At 45.0% G+C, this 12952-nt stretch overlaps 1 protein-coding gene across 1 annotated transcript in view; it reads left to right on the top strand.

The window, feature by feature from the left end:
• The first annotated feature begins 485 nt into the window (after positions 1 to 485).
• LOC116707563 (fibroblast growth factor 12) overlaps positions 486 to 12952 on the top strand; it is a 41144-nt gene continuing 28677 nt past the window's right edge. Inside the window, exon 1 of the mRNA XM_032544960.1 lies at positions 486 to 768. Within this exon, the coding sequence (XP_032400851.1) occupies positions 741 to 768 (28 nt within the window). The 5' untranslated portion in view covers positions 486 to 740. The remainder of the gene's footprint in view (positions 769 to 12952) is intronic.

Genomic DNA, 12952 nt, shown 5'->3' with positions numbered 1-12952 from the left:
GAGGTTGATTGACAGCATTAAGCCCCTCCCCTTGGCTCTGATTGGTTGTTTTGGGTGCGTTTCTTCAGCCACAGCAGCTCAGGGCGGCGGTGGAGGAGATCGATCCTTTCACAGATTATCTGTCTCCTGGTGACGAATTTAACCAACATGGAAGAAAGAAAAACATTTTTTAATATTTTTAAGTAGCTTCAACAAGAAGAGGGGCCCTAAGTCCTCCCCTGCCCAGGGCCCCAAGCAGCCTCGGGCCAGCCCTGGTCACCCTGTTCTGAACTGGACTGGCGAAAACTTCAAAGGATTTTTAGAAACTGGCTGTTTAACTGGTTTTATGAAAATGTCTGCGCATGTGCAGTAGAGTTTGGAGTATCACACTGACCTCTAACCCCAAGTCTATCATGATTTAGTCACCCTAAAAACTCTTCCGGTGGTGACGTCACTCCTGTCTCGGGCTGCAGCAGTAGGCGCGTGCAGAGAGAGAGAGAGAGAGAGAGAGAGAGAGAGAGAGCGGCGCGTGGACTGGACCAGGTGAACGCACGAGCCCGAACGTCCGCAGGAGGGAGGACTGGAAGACGGAAAAAGGACAGGAGAAGAAGAAGGAGGAGGAAAAACACCGCGCCTTGTTGTTCCTCCTCATCCTCCTCTTCCTCCTCCGCAGCGGACTTGTTCCCCGGGAACCGACGCCTGTTGTTGGGATCAGCTGACCGGGAAGGAAGCAGCAGCAGGCCGGAGGAAGACCGCCGGAGATGGAGAAAGAGAAAGAGAAGGCGGCAGGTAGGATGGAGGATGGATGGATGGATGAACGGATGGATGGATGGATGGATGGATGGTGCTGCAGCAGTATCCTGATGCTCCATCCTGATTACAGCTGCTGGGGCTGTTAGGTGTGGTTATTATGGGATGGGGTGCAGACTGTTTGTTTTCAACCCAGAAACTGATGCAGCAGAACCTGCAGAAAGACTGGGAGGACTGGTGGGACTGGGAGGACTGGGAGGACTGGTGGGATTTTGGGGAGCTGGGAGGACTGTGTGCAGACAGGTGGGCCGATGAGACAGCAGACACTGGTCCAGCCTCTGGCCTCATCTGGTGTAAATGTTGTGTGATGAGATAAAACTCAGATTAAAATCTGCGCCAGTGAAGTGGAGTCATCGTTTTGTTTCCGTTTTAAACCTTAGAAACTTCATTCAGGGGAAACAGACGGACGTCCTGCAGGATTTTCCCACCAAATCTTCTGGTTTCTGGTTGGTTCTGAACTGCAGTGGTGAAAACAAACTCAGAATGATTATTATTCATATCGATTAATAATAATAGTCATAACAGCAGCTGTATATCCATTATTCTTTCTAGATGATTTGTTTCTCAAAAAGCTTTTCCTTCAAAGCAACTTTCTTCGGGTTGAAGTGGAGCCTGTTGGTTGGGTCCATGATGGCGTCCTGCCTGCAGTCCTTCGCCTCTAAAACAGATTTAAAGCTATTTGCCTTTTCCACCTGAGAACAGGTTTTATTTAAATATGTTTAAAACTGTCGGACGTTTTAGCTGTTTTTCCAACAGAATCCAAACGGTTCTTTAGTGTTGGTTCCCAGAAATCCGTCCCCTGGAGGACGGTGGGGACGGTGGGGACAGATTGGTGACGGGGTGTGAGGAGAAGATGAAAGCGTAGCAGCAGATAACGGACGGAGCGCGCCGACCGCCCGCCGGGCCGACAGATGGTCGGAGTCCATCCTCCTGGGACCGGAAGCGGGCGAGCCAAACTGGAAACATGGACGCAGTCAGGAACAGTTGTCATGACGTCCAGAGTCTGCGTGGCTCGTGTGTTGCTTCATGGTTTTGGTTCGGGGTCAGAATCAAGCAGGTTAAACTTTTAACTGAGATCATCCAGCTGGTTCATCTGCAGATGTGACGGGTTCTGAGCCGTCAGCCCTGAGGCGCTCCAGAGGAAACTGACTGTGGCCTGAGAGAGGCGGCCATCTTGACTGAGACGCTAAGTATCTTTGAATATTCTCAGACAGACAAAGGGCCTGCACAGTTTAATGCTGGGATAAAATCAGTGCAGTCAAGCTAACGTGTCTCTAATATCATATTAAAGGGAAAAGTTGCTAATTAAACTTATAGTCATTTATAGAATATTTCATCTGAAAACCTATTCTTACTAAATCAAATTTAGATTCTCCTGTAAAAGATCAGACCTTTCACTGGTGGGCACACTTTCGCTAATATGCTAATATTATGCTAATATGATGCTAACAGAGAAGCTAATTTTTCCTTTGGTACTTTTGCTAACTTGGAAATTCCCACTTGTCTTCCTCTAAATGAACTTTTCCAGATTTCAAATCTTATTTACTCGACTGTTTTGTAAACTTTGAGTTGAATAAAATTCAACATGTTTGTTGAAGTTTTGGTTATAAACTATAGTTTATATTCATGCTCTAATTCTTTCTCCTCTTTTTCCCCAATGATTTTATTTCAAACAAGAACAAAATGAAACAAAGACAGTAAAGAACAAGATATTAACATAAATAGAAAATCTAAGGGTGTTGCAGATCTGCTAACGCTAAAGCACCAGACCAACGTTGTATATAGCGGAAGCTAACATTAAAATGCTTCACTGACACGGTATCTATCAGAAGCTAATGCTAAAGCACTAACTTCAGTTTAAATCATAGCTGCAGTTGAAAGATCTTCCAGCTCCAGGTTAACGTTATACTTTACATGTTCTAATGTTCATGACTAGCGCTTCAGGGTTAGCGCAGCTAGCTCTTTAGCTTTTTAACTGTGGAACATTTCTTGTTCTGCTCACTGTGACTCATTCTGATTGGCTGATTAGTTTTTGAAAACAGTGATATAAAGACCAGTAAATCTGCAGAGAGCAGAAATCTTCTGCCTGTTTAAACGTTTCAGCGGCGACATAATTAACAGGGTTGGTTCGATGATCAGTAAATAGGTCCAGTGGAGATTTCTCCTTTGGGATGAGGAAGACTCCATTAAACCGTCCGCAGACATCAGAGCCGTGAAAAGCTGCAATCAGCTCTGAGTTCTGCAGACATTCAGGCTGAAACAAATTTTTATCCTTTTCCATCCAGAAATGTTGAGCAGCAGAAGAACTCGGATATTCTCAGTTTTCAGACGCCCAGCAGGGTTTTTTTTACCGTCAGATGTATTTTCAGCCAGAAGGAGGCTATTTTTATCCTGCTTCCAGATCATTTTAGACGGTTTGATGGAAGCAGTGAGTTTATTCTGGGTGCAGCCGGGCCCTGATTGGACCCGGCTCGGCCGTCCGGACTGCAGAGGAGAGGAGATTTAAAGCTGCCATGAGTCAGCTCGCTGCTGCTCAGAGTGTGTTCAGTGAATCTGCAGCCGTCAGCCGACCAGAACCAGAACCAGAACGCTGCAGGTTTGTTTGTGTTCATCAGAGAAACGCTGAATGTCTGAGGATTATTCCCACCTGCTGGATAATCCTCGCATTCAGGCCCGAAACCTCAGAATAAGCTGTGTGACCAGCAGGGGGCGGAGCCGGAGGGGGCGTGGCTTAAAAGAGCGGGTGCCAAAGGGGCGGGGCCTGAAGGGGCGGGGCCTCAAGGGGACGCGGTCTTTCCTCAGGGAACGCCAGTGTGTTTGTTTACGGCGGATCAGAGCGCGGTATCGACCCGCAGGTCGGTTTCACCGGACTCCAGGGAATTCTGTGATCCAGCAGAAACCTGAGACACAAACACCTGAGGCTTCCTGTCGGCGCTGCGCTGGCGGGCCGAACACGGCCAGAACCACAGACTGGATCAGAACCAGAGACTGGATCAGTACCAGAGACTGGGTCAGAACAGGACTCTGTGTCAGAGAACACGCAGCAGAACCAGACGGATCCGGACCGGTCCGTCGTATTCCAGTCAAACTCACACTGTAAAAACAAAAATGTTAATTTTCTGGTGAAAAACCAGCAGCTGTAAAACATTTAGTTTTCTTCACGGTTCGAAGTCGTCGTTGATTTTACTGTTGAAATGATGCTGGAGTCAATGTTTCACTGTAAAACTAAATGTTTTAACTTAATGGAAAAAACAATCATTTTTGCTAAAATTAACATGAAAACAAGCCATAAAATTAATGTAAAAATATAAATTATTGTTTTCACCTCACATCAAATCAACAGGTTGACGTTGCTTTATGGTTTTTCCTGACATATATTTACTGTTTATCACTGTCAAATATACAAATATTTTTTACAGTGCACCTTCACTGTGAAGTGGAAGGAGAAACTGAAAAGTGTGGCATGTTTTTGTTTATGGAGCCAAAGTAACGACAGTTCTGTTGTTCATTCGTATGCTGATGACGCAGGCAGGAGCAGGTTTCCTATTGGCTCCTGCTCCACCGCCGGCCCGCCCCAGTGCATGCTGGTCCCATATCTGCAGCTTTACCAGTTTCTCCTGCCTGACATAAACAATTACTATTAATTAAGCTACAAACCTTTGGAAATAAAACAAAAATATCAACTAATTCAAGCACAAATATCAGTCCTGCCAGTTTTTGATTCTGTTATTGGGAGAATTCACACAAAATCAACAGATTATTTTATTCTGATGCAAATTTTCCACAAAAATGTTCAAAAACATTAATTATAACTGATGCTAACAGCAACCTACAGGGGGCAGTATGTCTTACTTCAACTGCAATTCTGCCTCAGCCGTACATGATGTACAGTGGATGGATGGATGGATGGATGGATGGATGGATGATGGATGATGGATGGATGGATGGATGGATGGATGGATGGATGATGGATGGATGGATGGATGGATGGATGGATGGATGGATGATGGATGGATGGATGGATGGATGGATGGATGGATGGATGATGGATGGATGGATGGATGGATGGATGATGGATGGATGGATGGATGGATGATGGATGATGGATGTGTGTCCTTCATTAATAAATGTACTTTCTACTCTGTTGGTTATGTTTAGTCTCTGGTCCAGTTTTAGTTCTGAACTGGTTCTGAACTGGTTCTGAACCGTCTTTATGGTTCTCTGAGGCAGGATCTTGTTGTCCGTCTCTCTCTGATGCTGAATGTTTCCGGATCCCTGATGGATCTTTGTACTGGAACAATTCTTACCGGGTCGAGTTGATTGAAAGGCTGCACAGCCTTAACGTCCCGATCCGATCGAATCCGACCCGATCCGATCTGACCTGATCCGGTCTGATCCGACCCGACCCGATATAATCCGACCCGATCCGATCCGATCCGACCCAATCTGACCTGACTCAAGCCGACTACACAGACAGCGCTTAGGAGCAGAGAACCCTCACATCCTGACTCCAACTTCAGAATCAACATTTATTTATTTTTATTTGCTAAAATTATTATTTACAACTTTAAGTGGAGCAAAAAAGTTAAAATCTTAAAAAAAAAAATTCTGAGGTTGAGATCTGGGAACTGTCCATTTCTACTGAATGGTTTGGTCCATTCAGTCTGAACCAGTTCCTCCTCTTTCCTGTCTGTCTGGTCCAGTTCTCCAGTTCTTTACTTCAGTTCTCAGAGTTTGGATCCAGGATCCAGTTCAGATGTGACCTTCTGACCTCCTGCCGAGTTCATCACAGAAACGCCTGACTCCAGGTTTTGTCTTTCTGTGTTTTTCTGTGGCTGTTTATCTTGTTCTCTGTTTTCAGTGCTGATCCTCTGACAGCTGCACCGAACGGAGTCAAAATTACACTGTTAAAAATGAACAGCAATAATTAAGGTTCTTTAACCTGTTATAGAAAAACATGGGGGTTCATTTTTCAGTCATGTTTTCACCATGTTATTCATTCAATTGTAAATTTCAGGTCAACACTAAACATTTAGTTACTAGCTGATATACAAAATTACTAGCTAACTTTGAGTGTATTTTTCAAAATAAAAGTTGGGTTTTGTAAACTCTGGTGAGTTGGTGCAGACACCGTTGCTGTAGATCCATTGCTCAACGCCTGTATTGCCTTGAAAAAGACTCATCCAATGTTTTAACTGAAAAGCTGTTTATAAAAATGTTTGGAAGACCCAGGTAACAAGCTAAGTCTGAGCTAACCTAATATTTAGCTCCAATCCAAATTACTTACAAACTATTTAGCTTAGTTTGTAAGCTAAACTTTTAGTTTGAAATGGTGACATTTGTAAAGTTCAATAACATAAAAACCCCATCTGCTGTCTGATGTATAAGAAGGTTTTCTCCTGGTTCTGTTTTGGTTGTTTTGGTTGGTTGATTGTTTTGGTTAGTTGGTTGTTTTGGTTATTTTGGTTGTTTTGGTTGTTTGGTTAGTTAGTTGGTTGTTTTGGTTAGTTGGTTGTTTTGGTTGTTTGGTTAGTTGGTTGTTTTGGTTAGTTGGTTGTTTTGGTTATTTTGGTTGTTTGGTTAGTTGGTTGGTTGTTTTGGTTGTTTTGGTTAGTTGGTTGTTTTGGTTGTTTGGTTAGTTGGTTGGTTGGTTGTTTTGGTTAGTTGGTTGTTTTGGTTGGTTGATTGTTTTGGTTAGTTGGTTGTTTTGGTTATTTTGGTTGTTTGGTTAGTTGGTTGGTTGTTTTGGTTGTTTGGTTAGTTGGTTGGTTGTTTTGGTTAGTTGGTTGTTTTGGTTGTTTGGTTAGTTGGTTGGTTGTTTTGGTTGGTTGGTTGTTTTGGTTAGTTGGTTGTTTTGGTTGTTTGGTTAGTTGGTTGGTTGTTTTGGTTGGTTGGTTGTTTTGGTTAGTTGGTTGTTTTGGTTGTTTGGTTAGTTGGTTGGTTGTTTTGGTTGGTCGGTTCTTTCAATTGGTTGGTACTGCAGGTGTCACTGAGTTTTTGGGTTCAGAGGAGAAAGAAAAATGTCTACAATTAGGAAATTCTCGTGGACTTCATCAGAACGGTTTCCAGATGTTCGTGTTCTATAAATATTCTGTTCTTGTCAGGATGGATCACGTGTCCAGAATCGCAGGAGCTTTAGAACGAACAGATGAACGTTTTCCTTCGTTGTGACCTGAAGTTCTGCTGAGTCTTTGCTGCGTCTCTTCCCCTCCTCCAGCATGTGGGAGATAAAGAGCAGGAGGCGCTGAGCTCAGCAGGTCCAGACTCCCTCCCTGCTGCCTCCATCACTGCCAGTTGCTGGCAGCTCTCCTCATTATGGAGTTAAGCTGTTAGAGGAAACCAACTCAGAGCTGACTGATGGAGGAGTTTATCTGTTTACCATCGATTCAAACCTCAGAGCTTCAGCGACAGTGAAGAGCTGACGGCGCCTTTTATCCCACAGATGTTTGTTCAGAGGAGCAGGTGCTTCACGGCAGCAGAGAAAAAGTATTTATAGATTTACATCATCAGAGTAATTATATTAAAGGAATAAAGGAGAAGTTTATCTCTGAATGTTAAAGGATAAAGTCTTATTTTTTAAAATCAATTTAACAATAATTTATGACATTGCAAATTTTCCCTTCCACTGGTGGGTCTGTTCCTTACCAGAGGCCCAAAACTTTGAAAATGTTTTAAGTACAAAACTGAAATATTGAGTTTGTACTGAAATGTTAAATTGTTTGAAATTTGTTCTGATGATTTTGATGACTAAAAACTCTCTGAGAACATCAATGTTAGCTTGTGAAGCTAACAGGCTAGCAAGCTAATACACAGCAGGTTGTAAAGTTTCAACGTATTTTCCGCACTATAAGGCGCATAGTGAAATGTGTGGAGAGGGTAGCTGATTTCCGTTTCCTGGGGGTCCACATTGAGCAGGGCCTCACATGGAACATGAACACCTTGGAGCTGATAAAAAAGGCCCAGCAAAGACTGAACTTCCTGAGGGTTCTCAGGAGGAACAGCATCAAGGAGAAGCTGCTGGTGTCCTTCTACAAGTGCTCCATAGAGAGCATACTGACCTACTGTATCTGCGTCTGGTATAACAGCAGCACTACGGCTCAAAGGAAAGCTCTCCAAAGGGTTGGGAATACAGCCCAAAAAATCATTGGCTGCCCTCTCCCCTCACTGGAGGACCTGCACAGCGACCGCTGTCTAAGAAAAGCACAACACATCACAAAGGACACTTCTCACCCCGGACCTTCTCTGTTCACACTGCTGCCTTCAGGCAGAAGATACAGAGCAACCAGTGTTGTATAGTAACGAAGTAAAAATACTTCACTACTTTACTTAAGTATATTTTGGAGTACTTCATACTTTCCTCGAGTATGAAAATTTTTGATGACTTTCACTTTTACTTCACTATATTTCCGAACTTAATTGCGTACTTTTACTCCGATACATTTTCAATGTGTGGTTTAGTTACTCGTTACAAAAAAGCGAGAGAGAGAAACGCAAGTGTTTTGATCCCACCTACTGATTAGCAAGTAGCAAGCAGGCTACCGAACAAAGTCGGTAGCCTGCTTGCCTGGGCTTGTTCATCACCACCAATAGGATACACCTGTTTCGCTTCTCCCATTAAACACAAAGCAAGTCTCGCAATCAGCAGCAGCCACATGGAGGAGGAGACGGAGACCACAACGACTGCAACTACGTCAGACACGGTTCCAGGGGAACCACCAGCTGGTGATGAGAGCCCATGGCCTTATTTAAACACAATACACTCTTTCGTGGGTGTTAAAGATTCGTCGTACCGCATGCAGTTTATGTTATTCCTGCCCGAAGATGTGGAAATTCTATCTTACAAAAACTCCCCGTCCAACTTGAAGAAACACATCGAGGTAACGTCTTATGAAATGGTTATAATCCTCCTGTTTCAGTAACTATAGCTTGGTCACTAGGCACTACTGTATTGTGAAACGTTGAGCATAAATGAACTTTGTTTGGCATTGTTTCAGTTCCATACGTGGTGTATTTAGCTGAGGCCTAATGTTGACTGTAGCAGGCTACCTAGACTCCTCTGTTCAAGGGGGGACAGAAGCCATAGCGATAGCAATTTAGACTAAATTTAACGAATATAGGAAAGGCATGCAAGTTCAAAACCAGGTTTACAGATGCCAATAAGCTGCATTTCCCTCCCAATTCTTTTTTTCTTTTGCATAATGACCAGTTGTGTGCACCACCTACTGACTGTAGCATTGACTGATTCACTGATTTGTGAAGTAGAGTAATCGTAACAGCTCTTTTTCTTCATGTTGGCCGCATTTTCTGTACTATTTATTTTTCTCATTTTCAGCACTGACCTTACTTGAAGGGAAAACTTAAGGCTTACAAAAACTTTGTATTTTCTGTCCTGGAGGGTTTACTAAGAAGCTGGTTCAGTTGTAAAGCAGGTTAAGTTAACCTTGTGCTATAGGTAAAGCACCTAATTTTCTTAACTAAATGATGCCTGCAGGTATATCTATTAGCAGGTTTAATTTTGCCTGCACTTGGTTGGGTACATTATTTTAAGTGTATTTGACAAGTTTACCAAAATATAAAAAAAGTCATTCAAACTGCATTTGCTTTGTTTTACTTTTTACTTGTACTTTTCATTACATTACTTGAGTAATGCGGCGGCAGCAACCCTAATGTCGCGGCGGCAACCCTCGAACCCGCTGGTGGACACCTTCGGTGAGGGATGCCGTCAGGCTGAAGAAGGAGTCCTATCGGGCCTTTTTGGCCTGTGGGACTCCGGAAGCAGCTGATGGGTACCGGCGGGCGAAGCGGCATGCGGCTCGGGCGGTTGCTGAGGCAAAAACCCGGGCGTGGGAGGAGTTTGGAGAGGCCATGGAGAAAGACTTCCGTACGGCTTCGAGGCGATTCTGGTCCACCATCCGGCGTCTCAGGGGGGGGAAGCGGTGCAGCACCAACACTGTTTATAGTGGGGATGGTGTGCTGCTGACCTCTACTCGGGACGTTGTGGGCCGGTGGGCAGAGTACTTCGAAGACCTCCTCAATCCCACCAACATGCCTTCCACTGAGGAAGCGGAGCCTGGGGACTCTGGGTTGGGCTCTCCAATCTCTGGGGACGAGGTCGCCGAGGTGGTTAAAAAGCTCCTCGGTGGCAGGGCCCCGGGGGTGGATGAGATCCGCCCGGAGTTCCTTAAGGCTCTGGATGTTGTAGGGTTGTGTTGGTTGACGCGACTCTGCAATGTCGCATGGACATCGGGGGCAGTTCCCCTGGATTGGCAGACTGGGGTGGTGGTCCCCCTGTTCAAAAAGGGGGACCGGAGGGTGTGCTCCAATTATAGAGGGGTCACACTCTTAAGCCTCCCTGGCAAGGTCTATTCAGGGGTCCTGGAGAGGAGGGTCCGTCGGATAGTCGAACCTCGGATTCAGGAAGAGCAGTGTGGTTTTCGTCCTGGTCGTGGAACGCTGGACCAGCTCTACACCCTCGGCAGGGTCCTGGAGGGTGCATGGGAGTTCGCCCAACCAGTCTACATGTGTTTTGTGGACCTGGAGAAGGCGTTCGACCGTGTCCCTCGGGGAGCCCTGTGGGGGGTTCTCCGGGAGTATGGGGTACCGGGCCCTTTGATACGGGCTGTCAGGTCCCTGTATGACCGGTGTCAGAGTCTGGTCCGCATTGCCGGCAGTAAGTCGGGCTCGTTTCCGGTGAGAGTTGGACTCCGCCAGGGCTGCCCTTTGTCACCGATTCTGTTCATCACTTTCATGGACAGAATTTCTAGGCGCAGCCAAGGTGTTGAGGGGATCCGATTTGGTGGCCTTAGGATCTCATCTCTGCTTTTTGCAGACGATGTGGTCCTTTTGGCTTCATCAGATCGTGATCTGCAGCTCTCGCTGGAGCGGTTCGCAGCCGAGTGTGACGCGGCCGGGATGAGGATCAGTGCCTCCAAATCCGAGGCCATGGTCTTGAGCCGGAAAAGGGTAGAGTGCCTTCTCCGGGTCAGGGGGGGTGTCCTGCCCCAAGTGGAGGAGTTTAAGTATCTCGGGATCTTGTTCACGAATGGGGGAAGAAGGGAGCGGGAGATCGACAGGCGGATTGGCGCAGCGTCTGCTGTCAAGCGGGCACTGTACCGGTCCGTCGTGGTGAAGAGAGAGCTGAGCCAAAAAGCGAAGCTCTCGATTTACCGGTCGATCTACGTTCCCACCCTCATCTATGGTCATGAGCTTTGGGTCATGACCGAAAGAACGAGATCGCGGATACAAGCGGCCGAAATGGGTTTTCTCCGTAGGGTGGCTGGGCTCTCCCTTAGAGATAGGGTGAGAAGCTCAGTCATCCGGGAGGGACTCAGAGTAGAGCCGCTGCTCCTTCACATCGAGAGGAGCCAGTTGAGGTGGCTCGGGCATCTGGTCAGGATGCCTCCTAGACGCCTCCCTGGTGAGGTGTTCCGGGCACGTCCCACCGGGAGGAGGCCCCGGGGAAGACCCAGGACACGCTGGAGGGACTATGTCTCTCGGCTGGCCTGGGAACGCCTCGGGATTCCCCCGGAGGAGCTAGAAGAAGTGGCTGGGGAGAGGGAAGTCTGGGCCTCCCTTCTGAAGCTGCTACCCCCGCGACCCGACCTCGGATAAGCGGAAGAAGATGGATGGATGGATGGATACTTGAGTACATCCATTTTTACAGTAATTTCCATACTTAAGTACAAGAAGTTTCAGATACTTTAAGACTTTAACTCAAGTAACATTTCAGTCAGTGACTTGGACTTTTACCAAAGTCATATTTTGGAGAGGTACTTATACTTTTACTTGACTCTGAGATTTCAGTACTTTATACAACACTGAGAGCAATCAGAACCAGAACCAACCGTCTCAGAGACAGTTTCTACCCGACAGCAATAACAAAACTAAATGCAATCAAAAACAACCATTAATCATCATGAATGATGTATGTGAGAATGTGGCTGTTCTTACTTTTTTTTTGCCAGTTGTTTGTTGATTCTTGCGTTGTGTGTGAATTGTGAGACAGTTATTTTTTGTTTTTGGGCATATGCACCGACTGATGGCACCTTTTGAATTTCGTTGTCCTTGTGACAATGACAATAAAGATTTATCTTATCTTATCTTATCTCTATAGAATAGCCGCTACAGCAGAGGCTGGGTTACGTTATGCATCCATTAGATGGAGCTGCGCTAAAGGGAATGTCAACAAAATAGTCAGATAGGTCAGTCAAACTTTATTAATAGATTACAAACCAGCGTTCTGAAACTCCGTTCATTCCCAAAATGAACAGCTGTTTTATTATTTTCCTGAGGTAAAGTCAGTGACGTGGTATTTTGGTGACACAGTTTATCTTTTAACAACAGCAAGGTGTAACATATAGTGGAGGGGAACTTTTCCTCGATTCAATAAACACATAAAAAACAGTCTGATGCTGTTACGGTAAATCAAATCACAATATATATCCACTTCCGCTATAACCATTGATTGGTTCATGTTAAATTCTCTGGCTGCTGCTCTGTTCCCATGTTCTACTGCGTCACTGATCGCCTTGAGCTTAAACTGCGTCGTAAGCGTGTCTCTTAATAGGAGCCATTTTGGGGTCTTTACACAAAACCCAGCCTGCACCGCGCGCTTCTTCTTCTACGGGGGAAAATGAAGTCGGCGGCTGCTTACCGTAGTTGCGAGACCTTTGTGGCTCAATATTGGTCCATAAATAAGGCGCAGTGGGTTATAAGGCGCACTGTCGGCTTTTGAGAAAATTGAAGGTTTTTAGGTGCAACTTATAGTGCAGAAAATACGGTATTCTATAATTCTCAACATAAACAATTAAAATTCACAACTTAGGTTATTCAATGAACTTAAAGTTATGTACCATCTTCACATAGCTTGATCCAGTCGCTAATAGTGCAGCTAATTTTTTATTCTGTGCTTTAGCTAGCTTTGAAAACATTTAGCACACTTAGCCTCCCCTAAATAAATTTTCCAGATAAATTTTAAGCACTAATCTTTATTAAACTCTTTTGTAGCTTTGCTGTTTTGTAAACCTTTCAGTTGAATAAAGTTATGTTTAGCATTTAAAGTTAATTTTCACAGCTAGTCCTTTATGTACTGAGTACTGTATAATTGAAATTGTCTGGAGGTGTGAATATGAAATTTACCATATATAATTTAAAAAGTTAACCA

Source organism: Xiphophorus hellerii, chromosome 18 (assembly GCF_003331165.1).
Source record: "Xiphophorus hellerii strain 12219 chromosome 18, Xiphophorus_hellerii-4.1, whole genome shotgun sequence".
In the NCBI taxonomy this organism is placed as follows: domain Eukaryota; kingdom Metazoa; phylum Chordata; class Actinopteri; order Cyprinodontiformes; family Poeciliidae; genus Xiphophorus; species Xiphophorus hellerii.
This window is presented reverse-complemented; position numbering and strand designations above follow the sequence as displayed.